This window comes from Sycon ciliatum, chromosome 3 (assembly GCF_964019385.1).
Source record: "Sycon ciliatum chromosome 3, ocSycCili1.1, whole genome shotgun sequence".
NCBI lineage: Eukaryota > Metazoa > Porifera > Calcarea > Leucosolenida > Sycettidae > Sycon > Sycon ciliatum.
The window spans coordinates 1,593,474-1,615,268 of NC_088645.1; the positions used below are offsets into that span (position 1 = coordinate 1,593,474).

A 21,795-nucleotide genomic window follows, 5' to 3' on the forward strand; every position below is an offset into this window, starting at 1 on the left:
GGGAGCAAGGTGGGAAATTCTGAGGGGTATCATAGGCGACGCGTATCATAGCGCAAGAGTCAGGTGCAGGCGTGAAGTTGCCAAGTCTTCAGACTTGGGGCTATGCAGCAGCAGCAGTTCCGTCACGAATGAGAATAGAGCTGGGGACTTTTAAAATGCCAAATCCACACATGCCAACACCATTACACACACATACACCCACACTCTCTCCCTTTTCTCACATACACATACACTCGCACGCGCATACACGCACGCACACACATACACACATTCTCTACACATATCTCTCTCTCCCATACACACACACACACGCACGCACACATGCATTCTCTAAATCCCCCCCCCCCCCCCCCTCAGACCTCAGACCTTCCCATCGCGGAAGCGATGATAGCGAACAGCTACATTGTATGTTAGACATAGCAACTTGTGCTGGGATTACACCATTCAACAGCTTGCAAGGCTGATGAATTGACCCCCACTATTTTAGCCTGGTATCCACCACACAGCTGATTGAAGTGACTTTTTCTGGCCAGTAAATCCCTATTTTTCATTTTTCCACCCCCTAGACGCACACACATTCTCTAAATCTCACACACCATGTACCCAAACACACACACACACTAATTCTCCAAATCTCACACACACATTCTCTCTCTCTCTCTCTCTTTCTCTCTCTCACACACACACACACACACACACACACACACACACACACACACACACACACCATGTAACCATGTATACGCCCGTCGCAAGAGAAGCACGCAAATCTGCAAATGCCCTGGATGTGCACCCACAGATTTTCTCTTATAGCAATGATAGCGAACAAGATCAGAATGAGACAGATCAATACTTGCGCCAGATAACTGTCTAATTGACCGTATGCGTGTTAAAACAAAATGGCGTCACGATTTATTGAAAGTGGTATAGTTGGTGGTACGAGTGTTCAAACCCATTTGAACTTCATACTGTTCGTCTTCTTTTTGACATGCTCTCTTTCCATCGTCCTTAGCTTTTGTTTGTTGTGAGCTGTTTTAGCTTTATCCTATACCTCTGGGAGATGCCAAGTGATGGTTCTGAGAGGCTGGTGATGGCTGCGAGCGAGAGTTTGCCGATCGCCATCGTCCTCGCTATAGCGATGAAAATACTAGTTACTGCGCACCTGGCAGATATCACAACACGTCGGAGCGTCCAGGAGCAAAGGAATCTTGGGTTTTCACTGGAATCTAGTTCCTCCAGCATCGTATAACCAACCATCGATGGATGACCGTCCAGAAACGTTGAACCTGGTCTTATGCAGCATCTCGCAGTCCCATTCAACAGCTTCCAAGGCTGAAGAATTGGCCACCACTATTCAGCCTGGTCTACACAACACAGCTATGAAGTGGCTTTTTCTGGCCAGTGAATCCCTGCTTTTTGGTCTTTTTTATTTTTATTTATTCACACGCACACTCACACACCTTGACCTTGATCTTGATCTTGCCCATTGCGTACGCAATGATAGCGAATGTCGGAAAGTTCAAGTGAGAACACGCGCGCAGAACTTGGCATGTCGTTTCAGGTCTCCTGGTCGACGAAATGGGCGTCCACAGACACATAGAAGAGGATCAGGAGCGGGCCGTGGCGGTGGGGTGCTACTCGCAACTCGTCTCCAGCCGGGACGATCTTGGCAACTCTCAAGCCAGACACACACACACACACACCTGATCCTGGTCCTGTTAAACACTGCCATTACGGTCACGTGTCCCTTTACGGGGCGGGGCCGACAATATAGAACGACGAGCGGGACCATGTTCGAGAGAGCCATCTCCAGCAGCTATGGATTTGGCTTATCATCGGAAACGATTCCTCTCACGGCTGCCGCTAGAACTGGTCCATCACTCTCCACAACAGAGCGAACATTCCATGAGCCAACGCTCAGAGTCGTTCCAAGTCGTCATCTTCGTGCGGTAGTTTGCTCAACTCGCGGGCTTGCACACACACACACACACACACACACACACACACACACACACACACACACACACACACACACACACACACACACACACACCTGTCCTGTCCTTTTGTCCTGTTGAGCCACTGCCATGAAGGTTACTTGGACCCCGGAGGAGCAGCTGAGAGAGAGGAGGAGCACACAGCCCTGTGACGATCCAGGTGATGCGGTAAGCGAAATCGGCGGGAGCAGGCGCAAACACATGTGTAACCCTCACGGTCCTGAACGGTCGGACGACTACAAGTCCCTGAGCAGCGATGACGGGCGCGGTCACGTGTAGACGCAAAGCAGCGGTCACAAGCCTGGCAGTGAGCGACGCAGCACAGCGGAGAAGCAGGCAGCGGCAGGGGCGCACCGACGGCTGACTGGGGGTAAATACACTTGTGCCTTGCCAGACCTCCACGGGACTTCAGCCAACGTCCACACTCTCCAGACTGGCATGCACCATCCATCCTTCAGCACATTTAAATCTGCCAGGTCGAAGGCACGCTCGGCTATTGATGCAGCCCGGGTGAAGTGGATAGAAAGCAAGGCGCTAGCGGCTACAGAGTCACGTTTTAACCCAGCTATTATAATTATGAAAGTGCATTCACGATCTCCAAGCTGCAGGGGAAGGTTTGAAACCGGCTCGGACAACCGCAGTCGTGGATGAAAGCGAAAATCTATGCACGTCACCAGAAGAGCAGGGTCACCGTTTTCGTAGACATTTCTCTGGAGTGCTGAACATCCATAGCACATGGTCACCTAGTGCGCTGGACTCCATCCCACAACTGCCGGTAGACCAAGATCTTGCTAGTCCCCCGACACTGGAGGAAGCTCCAGAGCGGTGTTAGTGTATGCACTTGTTCTGACTGATTCTGTGGTGATAATGACATCACAACTCCGCATTACACTCGTTATTACATGTGGACGGCGTGCGGACGTCCTGCTGCATGTATGTGTTTATCTGTATGATGTGGTCCACTGGACGTCGTGCGGACGTCCTGCTGCATGCAGAGCGTGCGCAGCGAGGGAGTGGCTCCTTGCTCGGACACCTTTGGGTTTCTGTTTTGAACTCGACCCGTACTCATGGTAGTTTGATTTGTTTTGTTCATGTTAGTCCTCACAATAATGTATTTCAACTAAAGTACTTATTCCAAGAAGCCGGTGTGCGTTGGTGTACAGTGTCAGGGGTGGTTTCCCCACAGCGTGGTGCCGAAACGCGGGAGTTCGGAGTGCCACGGGGACTGAGGTACATTGTATTTGTGGCGATGAATTTGGGTTCCTACCTGAAGCCGTTCCGCGGAGGTCGAGAAGACCTGGAGACATTCTGGTCTAAGTTTGAAGTCGTTGCAAAGATCAACAAGTGGGATGAGGGCGGAAGCTCCAAGATGACCTACTTGCCGTTGTTGTTGGACGACAAGGCGTCGCTGGTGTTTAGTCAGATGTCGGAGAATGATCGAAAGGATGCTGACATAGTCAAGAAACGTTTGGAAGAATCTTTCAAGCCAACTCCCGCACAAGCGTACAAGCAGTGCGGGACGCGAGTGCTGCGCGGTGATGAGTCGGTGGATGCCTTCGTGGCTGATTTGCGGCGTCTCTTGACATTGTCGGGGCATAAGTTGGACGCAGATGACAAAGATCCGATTCTGATGGAGCAGTTCATCAAAGGCGTCGACGGTGAGACGCAGAGGCACATTCGCATGGCGCAAGCTGGTGCAACAATGACTGTAACGGAGTGTGTCGCGAAAGTTAGGGCCTTGAGGTAAGTCTGGGGCATCAAGCTAGTGCCTGTGAGAGCAGCTACTGCAGCTGGTGAAGGCAGCAGAGCTTGCTACAACTGTGGCGAAGTTGGTCACCTCCGAGCAAGGTGCCCCAAGACTGGCGTCAAGTGCTTCAACTGCCATAAGTTTGGGCACAGGAAAGCAGACTGCCCCAAGAAAAGGAGTGGCAGCAGCAAGGCAGTTGGTGCAGCTTCATCGGACAAGTCTAGGAAGAAAGCTCCGTGCCTGGCGGTGCAGCAGTCTCCAAGCTCGGACGTGCTTCTGGTGTATGTCAATGTCAGCACTCGTGCAGAACAGGACCAGTGGAGGCGAAAGCGTGCCGCGGTGGATACTGGTGCAGCACGGTCACTTATCTCAAGTGCTGCAGTGGATGATCTTGGCGTTTTGAGTGACGTCAAGCCGACCACCGAGAGCCTCGTGCACGTGGCGATTGATGGGTCCGATTCGCTGCTGAAGGGCTCCATTGACCTGAATGTCCGCCGGTTGGATGGACCCGTCCATCTTCCTCTCACTATGGTGTCGTTTCTTGTCGTGGAACACCTGGACGTAGTGTCTGCTGACGTCATCATTGGATCGGACACCATCCAGACGCTGGGCGGTGTCACTATGAAGTGCGACCAAGGGAAATGGTCATCGGTTGTGTTTGGCCAGGGTGCTGTGGTGACTGGCGTTAGCAAAGCCAAGAAGATGCCGCGTGGGGTCCAGGTGGCCAGAAACGGCCAGGACGGTACCCTCGAGCTTGGTGACGCAGTGGTTCGCTGGAAGGAGAGCTGTCGCTTCTGGGAGGTTGAGTGGAAGTGGACGGACAAGAGTCCTGCTCACCTAGGCTCTGGCATTGGCGAATACTCCCGCTGCAAGCTGTCTGCTGATCAAGTCAAACATTACGAGGCGGAAGTAGACGCGTGGATAGAGAATGGATGGTTTACTCCACATGATGTGACGGTTCACGGGCCAGTTGGCGCAGTGTTACCATTAATAGCTGTCTGCCAGGAGCACAAAGCCAGCACGCCTGTTCGTCCCGTTATGGACTACCGGGACCACAACAAGGCAATTGACTCAAACCCCGGTCCAGATGTGCCGTCGTGTGATCAGAAGCTGCCAGATTGGCGCCTCCGGGGCCAGGAGCAGGTGATCGTGGACATCTGCAAGGCCTATCTTCAAGTCTGGCTGCATCCATCGCTACTTCGCTATCAGGCTGTGGTGTGGCCAGAGAAACTGTACGTCATGACGCGTATGGGTTTCGGTCTGGCAGTTTCGCCGAAGGTCATGAACGCCATTGTCAAGTTTGCGACGCTTGACTTTCCGCAAGTCGACAATTATGTCGACGACTTCTTTATGCCTGAGGAGGAAGCAGAGGCGGTGAAGTCCAAGTTGGAACACTATTAATAAAATAATATAGTATGGTCTGCCAACTAAACCTGCAGAACCATTGGCTCAGGCGCGGGTGCTTGGGTTGCAAGTGAGCAAGCGTGACGGCAACCTGGTGTGGAAACGACGTGACGGCGTCTCGTTGTCGTGTCCGAAGAATCCGACGAAGCGGGAGATCTCGAAGTGGTGTGGTGCCCTGACTGCTCACTACCCGGTCTGCAAGTGGCTTCGACCGGCGGCCAGTTTCTTGAAACGTATGGCGAACTTGTCAACCGACGGGTGGGACGACGCTGTTCCAGACTGTGTCGCTACTCCAAGACAGCACACAGTTGGTTGGTCTCTATGCTACAGGATGTCGAGCGAGTGAAAGTTGGCGGCCTCCACGAGCTTCTCGTGCGGAGGAGAGTGCAGATCATCCAAGAAATTGTCGAAGTCGCTGGGATGGAGGTGATAGTCGCCTGGGTACCATCTGCAGAGAACCGAGCAGACGAGCTGACCCGTGTTCCAGCTACATGGCTGGCATGTGCCAAGATCCTCAAGAAGGCAGAAGTACCCGGAGCAGCTAGTGTCGCCCTGGTGATGTCCAGCCAAGGCCCACTCTCACCAACAGTGATTAAAGAGTCACAGCAAGAAGATGAGACAATGCAACAGGCTATGGCTGGCCAGTTGAAGGATGATGGTCGAATGCCCGATGAGTATGCAGATATGCAGTCCCAACTGCAAGTCGCCGATGGCATCCTGATGCGAAGTGTGAAGGTACCACCGAATGAAATGGTTGTGGTGCCCCTGTCATCCCAGGCAAGCTGGAGATGGCAGTGATGAAGAAGACTCATGGTATGACTGGACACGCTGGGTACGAGTGTATGTACCGAATGCCGCGCAGCCGATACTATTTCGTGAAGATGGCCACCAAGTGTCAGTCGTATGTGAGCAATTGTAACATGTACCTGGCCGTTCGACATCCCTGGTACCCTGGTACCTGGTGCCCATAATCATAGAAACATGACGCGAAAGTGTTGCACGAATTATCTAGAGCATTTCAACATTCTGCCCGACAGTCAATATTGCTTTCGGCAAGGAAGAGGCACGGTGGACATAGCAGGAGCATTTGATCGGGTATCACACTCTGGACTGATTTTCAAAGCCAAGAACGTTGGCATTGGCGGCTGCCTGCTACACTGGCTGCAGTATTACCTCCTCAACGTTCTTGAGTGCAAGATATCCACACATACAGAACGGAACGTGTTGTACTGTAATAATACCCTCGCACTTACACCATTTTCGCCTTCTTGCACAATATTATACTTTTGTCCTATGTCTTCTTTCGGCTCCAGCATGTTGTATTTCTTTACCTAATTTTCCTAGGAATGAGTTTTTTAAACATTTAATGCTAGGAGCTTGTGCAACAAAATGGACGAGCTCATACCCACTATCACACGCATCACGCCCACACTAATTGCTGTCTGCGAAACATGGGCAAACCCCATGGAGCCAGACTCATTCTATGACATTCCAGATTACACACTCTACAGACAGGACAGAACAGAAACGATGGGTGTAGGTGTTGCTTTATACATACATGCCCCTACCTGCCACAAACGCCTAACAACAGTCGTCATGCCAAGCTTCCAGTCACTGTGGGTAGAGCTTACACTCTCAGATCGTACAGTCACCGTGGGATGCACGTATCGACCACCAAACTCTGATCCGAATTTATTCTGCCGTGAACTTGAATTGTGTCTCGGGAAATGTAACACCACAGCGCCATTCATCCTCCTCGGCGACCTAAATTCCAAGAACAGCTCTTGGTTGGATTTTGATGTCACAGACAGAGCTGGTGACGCACTTAGCTATCTTATCGATGCATATGGTTCCATCAGCATGTAAACTTTGCCACCCACATCTGCCGAGGCTATCTAAATTCGTGCCTCGATCTAGTCATCTCCAATCCCCCTCCGGAGGAGGTCACACTTTCTTCCAGAGCACCGTTTGGGTGTTCAGATCACGTAGCAATCCAGAGAACTATCTCCATGCAGCCACCAGCAGATGAGCGTGGCAGACGTAACCTGCCACCTTGGACCTGGAACTGGAATTCAGAGAACGTTGGCGCCCTGAGAGAAGCGCTAGCGTATACTCAACTCCTGCCACCTGACATTGACTTGCCATCATATTCGCTGACCGAACTGTGGTCGCTCTGGCGTGACACTCTGCTTCGCACCGCACACCAGTTCTGCACTCAACTCCGGTTGACTAGATCATCTGCAGTGTCTCAAAAACGCCCATGGATGACGCCTGCTCTGCTAAATAATATCCGTACAAAGCACAGGTTATACAGGAAATACCTCCGGACACGGACGGCTGAAGACTGGGACCAGTTCCCAACTCAGCGAAACAAGACAACAACTCTTCTCCGCAGCGCCAAGTCCAAATTCGTTCATAAATCAGCCAATGCCGACAACCACTGTGACCAAACCCATACAAACCGCCCAAACCTCTACAAACTTATGAAGACCCTTCGAATTTCACCAAGAAAGGAAATGCCAGCTTTGAACCATGATGGCAGAAAGCTCACATCGAACTTAGAGCAGGCAGAAGCATTCAACAGCTTCTTCATTTCAGAAAGCAAGAAGTCCGTCTCAGTTGACAACGAGCCAGTCCCCGACATCCTTCTACCAACATCCGGCGAGAGAGAGCTTGCCCAAATCACCACCACACCCGCCGAGGTAGAACAGCTCTTAGGAGCCCTTCATCCTTTCAAAGCCCCTGGGTTTGACGACATCCCAACAAGACTCCTCAAGACCACGGCGCGTGAGCTGTCGCCGTCACTCTCCCGACTTTTCAATGAGTCATTTCGGAGAGGTGAACAACCACAGAACTGGCGTGATGCCACTGTGAGCCCACTATACAAGAAAGCCGAACGGTCATTGGTAACAAACTACAGGCTTATATCACTTCTGAGCGTTATCAGTAAAGTGCAGGAGAGGATCGTCCACAAGCGACTCTACAAGCACGTCACACCCTTCCTCCCAGTGGATCAATCCGGTTTTCGTGCCAATGATAGCACCGAACTCCAGCTCGCCAGACTCGTGCACGAGGTTTCCGAGAGCCGAGATAAAGGTCTTTCCGTCACAGCTTGCTTTTTTGATCTCTCGAAGGCTTTCGACAGAGTCTGGCACGCCGGTCTCCTCAAGAAACTGCAACACCTCGGCCTGAAAGATACCGCCCTGCAATGGATGGTCAGCTACCTCACCCATCGCCGTCAACGTGTTCGTGTCGGCGACGCCTTCAGTGAGTGGCAAGCCATACCAGCAGGGGTGCCCCAAGGATCCGTTCTAGGCCCCCTGCTGTTCTTGATCTACACCATTGACCTGCCCTCTGCCTGCACCAACTCGAACACAAAGTGCAGCCAATTTGCAGATGACACGGCGCTCATCGCAACACACCAGAGCCGTTTGACATCGGAGTTGTCCCTGCCGTCAGCCGTTTCAGCTGCCGCAACCTGGCTGCGCAGATGGCACCTCCTCGTCAATGCCTCAAAGACCGTTACCTTGTCGTTCACACCAAACCACCAACTGAACATCACTCTTAATGGCACACCCCTAAAGCAAGTCAAAGAACACCGTCACCTTGGAATCATACTACAAAACAACCTCCAATGGAACTCACATGTCACGCACATAATAAACAAATCCAAAAAACTCCTTCACCAACTTCGTAAAACACGAGGCCAACTTAACACCCTCAGTCTGCTCGTAATCTACACCGCCTACATTCGCCCGGTTATAGAGTACGGCAGTCTCGTGTTATCCAACACCACCCGCACACAGAAGGACAAATTAGAACGCGTTCAGCGACGAGCAGCCCGTATCTGCCTGCGGATCCCCCTTTTTGCACCAGTCCATCACAGCTCACTTCTTCATCATCTCCAACACCCCACATTAGTCTCCCGGCAACTCTTACGACAGGTTACTCTTGCCCACAACATCAAGTACATCCGCGCTCCCCTTCACCTGCAACAGGCTCACCTTGCACGACCTATCACAGAGCAGCCATATGCACTACGACACATGAGAACATACACATTGAGAACATCACACACATACCGACACACCAACTCACCCATCAACCTATCCCTTCACAATTTCAACCAACTACCCCCCGACCTGCGTGAAACAAATAGCAAGCATGCGTTTAAATCAATGGCGTCTAGCCTCATTCTATCATCCATATGCTCCTGTAGTAGCTCACACTGTACCCCATCGTGACCCCATCCCCCTGCAATGTGTTGGTTTCCTTACTTGCTAGACTGATTTTATATGATTCTGGACTGATTTGAATCATATTATCTTCCTTATTGGCCATGGGCCATCGTGGAAATATAGAATAATTTTAACCCTCTACTGCCTCATCCGCACGCAGGACAATATGAATGACATGACTGCCGCCTTGCAATCCAGCCTCAAGCGTCTTGAAGAGTGTGGAGAACGCTGGCGCATCAGATTCGAACCCTCTAAATCGCAACAGCTGCTGATGACTGCGAAAGCCACACACCCTGTTGTCCCTGACATCAAGTTTGGAGGTATCGCGGTTCCAGAAGCCGACACCATCAAGCTTCTTGGAGTGACATTTGACGCCAAGCTGTGATTCCGGGATCACTTGCACTCAATTGCGACACGTGGCTGCCAGAGACTGGGTGTTCTCTGTCGGGCTTGCCGGATGTTAGATTACCATGGCCGCCTTTGTGCGTACAAGGGATTTGTGCGACCCATCCTTGAGTATGCTCCCCTTGTGTGGATGGGAGCTGCATCCAGCCACCTCGCCCGACTCAACGTGTGCAGTAACGTGCAATGGCCATTATTGGCCCTGGTGCCCTTCTCCAAAGCCTGTACCACCGCCGGATTGTATCTGGGCTGGTATACCTGTACAATCTCCAGTGCATGTCAGGACCACCCCAGCTCACCGCCATGATCCCCCCTCCAGCCAACCATGTAGAAGCTCGGCGCACCCGGAGTCAACCCTCTCCTGGCCAGCAGCACCATGTGCAGCTGCAGCAAGTCCTGGACAGGAGAGCACCTGCCTATGCTTCTCGCTCCTTCCCGTTTTCTGTAATCTCAGTATGGAACAGCTTGCCAAGAGAAATTGTAAGGGCTTCACTCGGCTTGAAGCGGCTCCACACGTTCAAAGAAGATGTCCATAAGTACCTCACGCACCGACACTGGCTGATGGCTACCGACTTCTACGGATGAACTCTTGACTGTGGCAAGGGTCATGTCCCTTGGTTCGGCTATGCTGATGATATTGGGCTTCATTTACCTTTTATTATTAGTTTGTTTTGTTTGTTATGATTTCTTGGTTTTCCACCCGGTTTAGTTATAATTTAGATTATTATTTGGTGCAGCTTTAGCGCTATGTGGTTTATGATTTCCCTTTTTCTTAATTTCGTGTTTTGCGCTTTTGGGCGTCATTATTTTCTTCTCATTATTTCGTACCAAGTTATTATTTCTGTCACACCGGGTATTCTCTAGCTTCTGTTTGTTTTGCAGTTGTTCTTGTGCACCCCCCCACCCCACCCATTTTTCGATGCCTAGTTGCAACGCTGACGCCGAGACCTCTGGTCGGTTGAGTTGCTCCCATCACATCAGCACGTCGTCCCTACATCCCCTACGTTTTGTCCTTTTCCTTGTTTCTTTTTGTTCTCCACCTGTTTTCCAGTAGGGCTGTGTCAATAGTAAAAAACAAAAAACAAAAACAAAAAACGCACTCAGTCCATGTACATGTACATGTATGATTGTCAGTCGTGCAAGCTGACAAAGCGCCATCACGTGATTGTGTTGTGTGGTGCGTGAGAAGAACAGGACGTAAAGCATGTGTGACTAGCTGTAATCCTGGACTAGATCACATACATGACTACATGTCTGGGAATATGCTGGTTGAAAGAACAAACAACAACAACCACTCCTAGTCATCAGGATCATCCTAAATAAATCATTGACACAGACGGTAAAGAGAACAAGTTGCCCAAACACTGCCATCAGAATCAAAAAATTACTTGCCTCCGTGTTCGATTTAAAAAAGCATTGAGAACAAAAAGAAGTATTGACACATTTGAAATTCAGAGTTGCTTTAGAAAACGTATTCATACCGTAGTCATACATGTATCTCTCATCCCAGGTTAGAGTTTGGCAGTACTAGCACTCATTGGACAGTGTGATGGAATTAGAATTCATTGTTTTTCAGCCGATTGCAAACAAACTGTCTGAAAACTGACGAGTGGATAGTTTTCAGCCGACTAGGTTGTCTACGGCTGGGGATGGGGGGGGGGAGGGGAGGGGGGGGGGGAGGGGAGGGGGGGGGATAATCAAACCCCTTGGTAAAAGCTAACCCTACTCTGGATGTCTGGGTAACTTTTCATATTCCTTGTGCAGAATATGCCATTGGAATTGTGTGTTGCTCTCTAATGTGGGAGCTCGCGCTTTTCCTGCCGACTTGAATTCCCACTACGGTGTTCTGGTGTTCACGAAGTGTTCGTCGCGCTGGAAACGGAGCGTCTCTGTAAGTTTGTATCCCTGGTGATGTTAGTGCCTGGAGAGCACTCTAACGTTATAAGTGATGCTCTTCAGGCACAATCTTCCTCAGCCTACTCAAGCCCAACTGATGAGGGGGGATTCCCCCAAACACACTGTGTATTTTTTGTTGTTGAAAACCACAAACCTTCAGACATGTGAATGTGCACATGATATACAGTGTACATACGTATGTATCGAGAAGGCAGCACAGAAACGGCAGTGGTGGTGGGACCTGGGCAGCTCGTCCAACCGTGGGTCTCGGAGTGAACACTGGGCAGACGTACCGGGAGGGGCAGGGGAGGGGGGGGGGGGGGTGGGGGTAGTAGCTTAGGAGATAAGGGATGGAACCAGCGTGATCATACTATGTAATGCATATGCAGAAGTACTATATAAATCTTAAAAACAATGTGTGTGGCGGACGTGCGCAGAGGAAAGGCATCATGGACATGATCAACATGTAGGTGTATAACTTATAAGTGAGCTAGGGCACATCATACACACACATATGCGCATGTTCAAATAGGAGATCAACCTGATAAGCATTCGCCGGCGTTGGGTAATCCTGAAATAAAGATTTGAACTCGGATGGTCAGCCAATATAGTTATGATGAAGAAAGGAAAAGGACAAAATGTTACGAGTTATGACAAACTGTCCACCAACTGATCTTAGGTTGTTGGTTTGCGCCTTGGAGAAGTGTTGGAGCTAGGTGTCAGGTCGCTGAATGTCTCAGTACTCCTTGTCAGTTTTGTGCCATTTTGTCACACTTGATTGACTGTATAAGATCTGGTTACGTTGGTGGACAGTTTGTCATAACTCGTAACATTTTGTCCTTTTCCTTTCTTCATCATGAAATAAAGAGATTAATATTATCAGTCAAGTGGTGTGCTTCACTGTCCGAAGAGTGCTCAATTCGCATGTAGGGCAGAGCCTTGTACACAAGAGAGAGTTTGGAAGCTTTGCTACAACTCTGAGTTTCACGTATTTCTACGATCATCAGGCAACTGATGGATCCAAAACGGGCAGCCAGAACATAAGGGGAGCAAGGTGGGAAATTCTGAGGGGTGTCATAGGCGACGCGTATCATAGCGCAAGAGTCAGGTGCAGGCGTGAAGTTGCCAAGTCTTCAGACTTGGGGCTATGCAGCAGTAGTTCCGGCATGAATGATATAGAATAGAGCTGGGGACAAATGCCAAATCCACACATGCCCACACCACTCCACAAACTTACACCCACACTCTCTCCCTTTTCTCACATACACATAAACTCACACGCACGTCCGCACACATTCTCTAAATCTCTCTCGCACACATACCTCAGACCTCAGACCTGCCCATCGCGGAAGCGATGATAGCGAACAGCTATGTTACGCATAGCAACTTGTGCTCACACACACACACACACACACACACACACACACACACACACACACACACACACACACACACACATTCATTCTCTATATCTCACACATGCACACACACGCACGCACACATTCATTCTCTATATCTCTCTCTCTCACACACACACACACACATTCTCCAAATCTAGCACACACATTCTCTGTGTGTGTGTGAGAGAGAGAGAGACAGATTGTTTGTGTGAGATTTAGAGAATGTGTGTGTGTACGTAAGATTTAGAGAATGTGTGTGTGAGATTTGGAGAATGTGTGTGTGTGTGTGTGTGTGTGTGTGTGTGTGTGTGTGTGTGTGTGTGAGATATAGAGAATGAATGTGTGTGTGCGTGTGTGCGCATGTGTGAGATTATAGAGAATGAATGTGTGTGTGTGTGTGTGCGTGTGTGTGTGTGTGAGACAGAGAGAGAGATTTAGAGAATGTGTGTGCGGACGCGCGTGTGAGTGCATGTGTATGTGAGAAAAGGGAGAGAGTGTGGGTGTATGTTTGTGTAGTGGTGTGGGCATGTGTGGATTTGGCATTTGTCCCCAGCTCTATTCTATATCATTCATGCCGGAACAACTGCTGCATAGCCCCAAGTCTGAAGACTTGGCAACTTCACGCCTGCACCTGACTCTTGCGCTATGATACGTGTCGCCTTTGACACCCCTCATAATTTCCCACCTTGCTCCCCCTTATGTTCTGGCTGCCCGTTTTGGATCCATCAGTTGCCTGATGATCGTAGAAATACGTGAAACTCAGAGTTGTAGCAAAGCTACCAAACTCTCTCTTGTATTAATATTATTAAAGAGACTATTACCTGGTGCTTGGCTGACTGCCACGCAATTTTTCCTCTCCTCTCCTCCACTCTTCCTCTCTTCCTCTCTACTAGTTACCCTCTTTCTCCCCTTCTTTTCCTTTCTAGTCTCTCCCTGTCCTCTCTTCTCTTCTCTTCTCTCTCCTTTTCTCCTCTTGTCAACGTTCTTGAGCAGCGGATATGGCGAGCAGCCGTAATTTATCGTTATTGAATTTGTTCAAATTAGCGACGTTCAATGTTCGAGGCCTAACGTCGAACGTGAAGCAGCAGCAACTGGCGACTGACATGGATGCCTATGGCGTAGACTTCTGCAGCCTTCAAGAGCTCAAGACCACCGAAGCATTCGACAGGAAAATACACGCGGGCCAAAAAACTTTCCGCTTGATCAGCTTCGGCCAAGAATCTGGAAAGCATGGCGGCCTTGGATTCGTTATCTCTCCAAGAATCGAACCATTCCTGCTACATCATAAGAAGTTAACAGACAGAGTCGGCTTCGCGGACTTCAAGTTCCCTCGGGCCCACGGTCGCGACACTCTCGATGTGCGTATTATTTCTGCATACGGCCCAACAACCCCTCTCGCGGAGAAAAACCCAGACATCCGAGACCAATTTTACGATAGTCTGTCGAGTGCATGGACCAGCGTGAAGAAACGAGCCATTGTTCTGTACGCAGGTGACTTCAACAGTAAAGTTGGAAATGGGACGGCACCCTGTGTTGGTCAGTACGCTAAGGGCAAACGGAACGACAATGGCGAGGCCCTGGTTCAATGGGCGACGTCCAGGAGTCTGGCGTTGGCGAACACACTCTTTCGCTATTCACAGCGCTACAGAACGACGTGGACTGGATATGTCAGAGACGGACCGTGCACTAAGCCTATCTACAATATGATTGACTACATCATCGTACCGGAACATTGCAAATCCCTTGTCCGACGAGCACGCTCATATGGTGGCACCATGGTGTGCAGTGATCACAAACTTGTGATCAGCGATCTCCGACTCGATTCATTCTTCAAAGTGTTCAGAGCGTCGAAGAAGCAGGAACCACCCGTTGCCATAGGGAGACTGCATGACAGCACCGTGAGGCGGCAGTATGTGGACGCACTGAGTGCGAGTGACTGCATGGAGCAAGTCGCAGCGAACACAGCAGACCTCTCGGTGGCGTGGCAAACAGTCACAGAAATAGTGAAGGAAAAGGCAAAATCCGTTCTTGGAACAATGGTGAAAACGCGTCGGGGACTCGTCAATCCAGACCCACAGATCCAACGGTTGTCGATGCAGCAGAGACTACTGCGTCTACGGTTGGAGGACGGCAGTTTGGACGATGAAGGCAAACGCAGAGCTAGAGAAGAGAGGAACAGGATTTCCCACCAAATACGACGCAGGTGCTTGGACAACGCCAACTCCCAGCTGGATAGAGCAGCAGAAGCTATTGAGCGCGCTCCCGACAGCATCAAAATGTACCAAGCAACATCAGTCTTCCGCAGAGAAAAGCAAAAGAAAATCATTGTGGAGTCTGTGGACGGATTAGTCCTTGATCGAGACGTCGACAGAGCTGACCGCGTCCGTGACCACTTCAGCACACTGTTGTGCAATCCCACACCAACAAACCATGTGACGACACCGGAAGGCTTGGCGACGCCACTGTCAAACCCAGTAGCAGTACATGAAATGGAAGCTGCACTGTCAAGAATGAACAACCAGAAAGCTGCAGGACCTGACGGAGTGCCAGCGGAGCTGCTGAAATATGGAAAAAGGATACTTGTCACCCTTGATCGTCGGACTCATAAACACAGCTGTTACCAATAACCAAGACATATCGCAAGTCATTGGAGCTGGCATATTAGTACCACTAGCAAAGCCAGGAAAACCCAGAGGTCCAGTAACAAGCCTAAGACCAGTTGTTCTCCTCAATACCATCAGAAAGGCTCTATCTCTGGTTGTACTCAAAAGAATAGCCCCAGCCGTCGATGGACACCTTGGCGCGATACAATCAGGTTTCAGAAGAGGCAGGAGCACGGCAGACGTCGTATGGACACAGCGTTGGATGAGTGCTAAGACACAGAGGCATCCATTCACCTACCACATGCTGGGAATCGACATGAGTCGTGCTTTTGACACTATCAACAGGCAGCGGCTATTGGAAGTGATGGATGGAGTAGTTGGCCCAGACGAACGCAAACTCTTGCGACTGCTCCTGGAGAGAACTACCCTCGTGGTCCGTGTTGGACAGGTGACCTCAGAGTCGTTCAGTAACACAGTTGGAACACCACAGGGCGATGGCCTAAGCCCAGTCCTGTTCACCTGTTATCTCGAAGCGGCCCTGAGGGATGTCCTGTCCCATCTGCCACCCCGTCCAGAAAGCGATAGACTACTACCCCATGAGAGCAGGTATGCTGACGATGTCAACTACTACAGCACAAGTCTAGATTGGTTACGAGCTGCACTGCCGATCATTGCGAAGGTCCTTGAATCCTGGTCGCTGTACGTAAACACCCAGAAGACGGAATGGGTCACAATATCGTCAACAACAGAAAATTGGAAAACAGTAAAGCAGCTGGGATCACTCATGGCAACTAACGAAGACATCCAAAGGCGAAAGCAGCGGGCAACGATTGCCTTCAAGAACATGTACACTCTGTGGCTGCGGAGGGAGCATGTCTCAGAAGCTCGCAGAGTTCGCCTCTACAACGCATATGTTCTGCCGACCCTATTGTACAATTGCTGTACGTGGGGATCAACAAAGGCAGTCAGTGACAAGCTGGACGTGTTCCACAGGCAACAGCTTCGCTCGGTACTGGGCATACATTACCCCAATCGTATCACAAACATCGAGTTATACCGGAGATGTCAGAGCCAGCCCATCTCCGAGGAAGTCCACAGACGAAGAATGACCATGCTGGGACATGTCCTACGCCTACCCGAAGACACACCACCGCAACAAGCCATGGCACTCTACTTCAATCCACCGAACACAGCCAAGCCAGGAAGACCTCTGACTACTTTAGTCACCCAGATCCAGCAAGACTGCGTCCACAGACAAACGCCACTCAAGAGGAGCCCGCATCTGCAGAGCCTCCCGCAGAAGGCATCCGACAGGCAAGTGTGGAAGGCCTTCGTAAAAACGCACAGTGAACACTGACGAAACAGAAGTTGCCCATCCTTCTCAGTGCTATTTGCTTATTGTCGATTTGTAAACCGTACCTTGCAGTCCATGTCTTCCCTTGTCATCATCATAATAGTATAGTTTTGTCTCTCTCCTTCTATTGCTCAGGAACACAGAGGCGGAAAGAGGCTGGTCCTCAAGTACGCGAAACTGTTCATAATAAAGAGACTATTATCATACTCGGGAGAAGGAAGTTGAATACACATCTACAGCTGTACTTACATTGTATGGTGAATACACCACTACAGCTGTACTTACATTGTATGGTGAATACACCACTGCAGCTGTACTTACATTGTATGGTGAATACACCACTGCAGCTGTACTTACATTGTATGGTGAATACACCACTACAGCTGTACTTACATTGTATGGTGAATACATCACTGCAGCTATACTTACATTGTATGGTGAATACACCACTACAGCTGTACTTACATTGTATGGTGAATACACCACTGCAGCTGTACTTACATTGTATGGTGAATACACCACTGCAGCTGTACTTACATTGTATGGTGAATACACCACTGCAGCTGTACTTACATTGTATGGTGAATACACCACTGCAGCTATACTTACATTGTATGGTGAATACACCACTACAGCTGTACTTACATTGTATGGTGAATACACCACTGCAGCTGTACTTACATTGTATGGTGAATACACTACTGCAGCTGTACGTACATTGTATGGTGAATACACCACTGCAGCTGTACTTACATTGTATGGTGAACACACCACTACAGCTGTACTTACATTCTATGGTGAATACACTACTGCAGCTGTACTTACATTGTATGGTGAATACATCACTGCAGCTGTACTTACATTGTATGGTGAATACACTACTGCAGCTGTACTTACATTGTATGGTGAATACATCACTGCAGCTGTACTTACATTGTATGGTGAATACATCACTGCAGCTGTACTTACATTGTATGTTTTTTTTTTTTTTTTACGGGGTAACGGCCTCTTTTAGGGGCAAAATAAAGTCATGTAGACGTGAAAAAATTGAGATACCATGAAAGTTAAAATAGAATTTTATTCAAGTACAAAACATTGGGAAACTCCAAGAAATTCCACGTAAAACGGACGGAATTCAGTTTTCAATGGCCGATGCCTACACCAGCACCATCCTGCGTCGACAGGCCTGTCAGGCGCCTTCTAGACCCGCGTAGCCGGAGGTCGACTGCATGGATCACTGCAAATTGGCTGCGAACTCGCACCCAAGCCATGATGATAGAAAATGGCTTGTCCCACTTGAGGGCGAGGCGACCAGCAAGTCGCTTCTGATAGCTGGCGTATTCGCGATGTAGCACCCCATCCGTGGAACAAACCAGTGGTGTGAACGACCCACGGAGGTCCTCGGAGGCCTGACGATACTTCTTTTTCTTCGCGTTAGCAGCGCGGTTGGAAGTAGCTTCCCAGGATGAATGGGAGTAACTGGGTGCGTTGGCATCAATGATGCGATTATCAAAAAACGCCACCCTGTTATCCTCCCACACACCCCGGGCAAGCCAATCTGCCCGAAGAGCAGGCTGCCCCGTCCGATCACCCTCCGGCACCATGATCGGCTCGACGACAACACCACCGAATGCCATATCAGCTAGCTTTGCATCGCTATCACGCAGATCATTGTGGCCTCGCTTGATAAGTCCACCTTTCGGGCAGTCAAGGCCATGCTGGAGAGAGAAAGGCTTCCCGCAACCATCACATTGCGCTGGCAGGGCAAGCGGCTGCCAACCATAGCGGATGGCAAGTTGATCGCGGAATTCTGTACTCGACAGATCATATCCCTGGCGCTTCAGGGGCAACACCGTAAGCCATCCGGAGGCATTTCCCCGTACGATGCGGGAGAGGGTGCGCTCCTCAAGCTGTGGCAGGTCACTGAGAATTGATTGGCTGATTTCAGCGGAAATCACATCTCGTTCCCTGCTGATTTGGCTTGTGATGCGGCGACAGTGAGCGCTGTGGTCATTTACGTTTACGGGGTTACCAGATTGGATTGAGTTGCGCAGGATGTCAGTAGCGTTTCTCGAATTCTGGTAAGCCTGGGGTGCTGTGTGGACAGGATCGGCCAAAGCCAAGCCACCATACTTGACTGGCAGGGTGAGGAGCTGGTGTTCCCGAGGAAGAACCTCCCGCCCAAGGATGGCTGGGGCAAATTGCTCCAGGATGACGTCTCGAAGCGGAGAAAACTCCTCCTCAAGACCCTGGACAACACGCTGCAGGTATGACCACTCACATGAGAGCGAGCGATTCAACGCACAATACGCCGACTGGGGGTATTTCCTGGCAGCAGCGGCAAGGCAATTGACACTGCTCACCCACGTCTCCACTCTCTCCTTGACAAACGATCTCACTCCGTCAGGTTCACCGATACAGCCTCCTAGGAAACGGGCGGATGTAGCTACTTGGATGTTCAGATCCCCAAAGATATCATTAGCTTGCTGAACGAGATCCGGGGAAACAATAATGATACTCTTTGTCGGCTCAACTTGGTAGCCGAAAGCTTCACCCTGATCGATAAGGCGGTCTAGCCACTTCCTGATGTTGCGCAACCGTCCCGCACAAGAAGAATCATCAGCGTACCAGTTTTGGGTGTGCTGGCTGGGTTCCTTCAAACTCTCAATCAGAGGGTGCAGACCAATGGCATACATTAGCATAGCCAGGGGACATCCCTGAGTAGTACCTTCCCGGCTGAGAAGGGTATGGACCTCGGATGTACAGGAACCTTTCAAGATGATCACAGCGTACCCACGGTAGGCGTTGAATAGAAACCTTGCGCATCTCGGCCAGAGCACCCGGCAGTTCCATAGGGCCGCGGGACGGCTTAGCGAGTTAAATGCATTAGCTGCATCGACAAGAAGGAGTCCTTCAGTGTCATCCTCGGTGAAAACGTCGCTCATAGCATGAACAGCTGCCTCAATCCCAGCTTTTGCACCCGAGCATAGCTGGTCAGCCCCACAGACCTCCTGGACATCAATTCCCGTAGCAAGGGCCATGGCCTTTGCCTCAATGCGCTGCCTGCATTCACCCACTCCGATTGGCCGCACTCCTGGTAGCTTGTCCAGTGCAATGCCTCTCCGAGCAAGGAATGCTCGCATGTTGCACCAGGGCACGATTCCATTTGCATGTCGACGGGTTGAGGCGGCCACAGCTTCCCGCAGGCGACTGCTGGCGTTGCCATGGGATAGCAAGAACGTTCTCCACTGCTCAGAGTTGGTCCCACTGGGACCGGCACTGCCGAAGAGTCGACGGGCCACCTGTTCAATCATTGCACCAGTGATATGAACATCCTCCAGTAGGGGCAGATCCTCGCACTCAAGGAATGCTCTTGGATCGGCGGGTTGTTGCTCCGGGTGTTTCTCTTGCAGCACATCGTACACGGTCCTACCAAGTGGGCCAGCCTTGCCTTGAGCCTCACCACCAGGGTCCAGTACACCTCCACCACATCGATCTGTGATTAGACGCACCGCGGATCTGACCCTGCCTTCGAGCATAAGACGGTTGAAGGTCCGCTCTATTTGCTCTGGCGACATAGGACACATGCTGGTCAGCAGCTGAGTATCACACCGTTGAGCCTCACGCAGTAGTTCAGAGAGGTGACCATTCTCCCACATATCCATCCGTCTTGTGAGGAGTGGCCGGATGTCCTTTCCTTTGCGAATAGATTTGTTACGTTGCAGAACGAGAGCAGTGAAAAGAAATTCACACTCTGAAGGTTGTTGGCTATTGTTGCATTTTTCTATTTCTTCAGCTAAAATGTTGGCGAAGCGTGTTCCGACCCCTCCATCGGGCAGGCCATATTGCTTCCCATGCAAAGCTACCGCTTTCCACCACATTTGCCTGATTTCACAATCCGGACCACCGTCGGAGTTGACCAGTTCAGCACCAAACGCTCTCTGAAATTTTGCGCTCAGGAAGGCAGTATTGACTGCATCATTATCAAATTCAACTGTGGCCTCGGTGACGGCGGTGTTGTCGGAGCCCGGTTCGACGATAGGTTGGGCTTGCGACCCGGCAAGTTCCGTCAACAGCTGGACTTCAGAGTCAGAGGGTGACGCCGCGAGTTCACCTGCAACACTTTGTAGCGGCGGATTAGCCCTCGGCCTCGGCGGGTCTCCAGCCGTTGAGACATTTTCCGCTGAGACAGTCTCCGCTGCGTCAGCTACGACAGCTGTTTGAATCGGTACGGTTCGGTTTGAGCATTTCTGCTTCCTGTCAGGAGTGCAATTAGTGCAGGAGCGACTTTCCTGTCGGCATGAGCAATTTGTTCGGCAGGTCCCATTCCCGGACCAGGGGCAGCACCGGCGTCCTTTGGGACATGGACCCTTCTCACTACTCTTGTCAGCCATACAGGCAACACTCGCCACGACTACACTCGCATACAGCAAAGCAGTCAGCGCAGAACAGTCGAAGCAGAACCAGTCAGTCAGAGCTTGCAGTCAGAGCTACAAAACCCCTAACCATCTCCTACGACTCCATGTATGATGATGTTTGTATGGTGAATACATCACTGCAGCTGTACTTACATTGTATGGTGAATACATCACTGCAGCTGTACTTACATTGTATGGTGAATAGACCACTGCAGCTGTACTTACATTGTACGGTGAATACATCACTGCAGCTGTACTTACATTGTATGGTGAATACACCACTACAGCTGTACTTACATTGTATGGTGAATACACCACTGCAGCTGTACTTACATT

The 21,795-nt window shown here is 50.4% G+C and overlaps 2 protein-coding genes across 2 annotated transcripts; both read left to right on the forward strand.

Moving 5' to 3' along the window:
- Positions 1 to 3,246: 3,246 nt before the first annotated feature.
- Positions 3,247 to 5,145, forward strand: LOC135812386 (uncharacterized). The gene is made up of 2 exons (XM_065325761.1): positions 3,247 to 3,740; positions 3,897 to 5,145. The coding sequence occupies exons 1-2, from the start codon at positions 3,247 to 3,249 to the stop codon at positions 5,143 to 5,145; spliced, it is 1,743 nt and encodes a 580-aa protein (XP_065181833.1).
- An 8,937-nt stretch (positions 5,146 to 14,082) lies between these two features.
- On the forward strand, positions 14,083 to 15,711 carry LOC135812387 (uncharacterized). The gene has a single exon (XM_065325762.1). It carries the CDS (start codon positions 14,083 to 14,085, stop codon positions 15,709 to 15,711), a length of 1,629 nt encoding a protein of 542 aa, XP_065181834.1.
- The last annotated feature ends 6,084 nt before the right edge of the window (positions 15,712 to 21,795 follow it).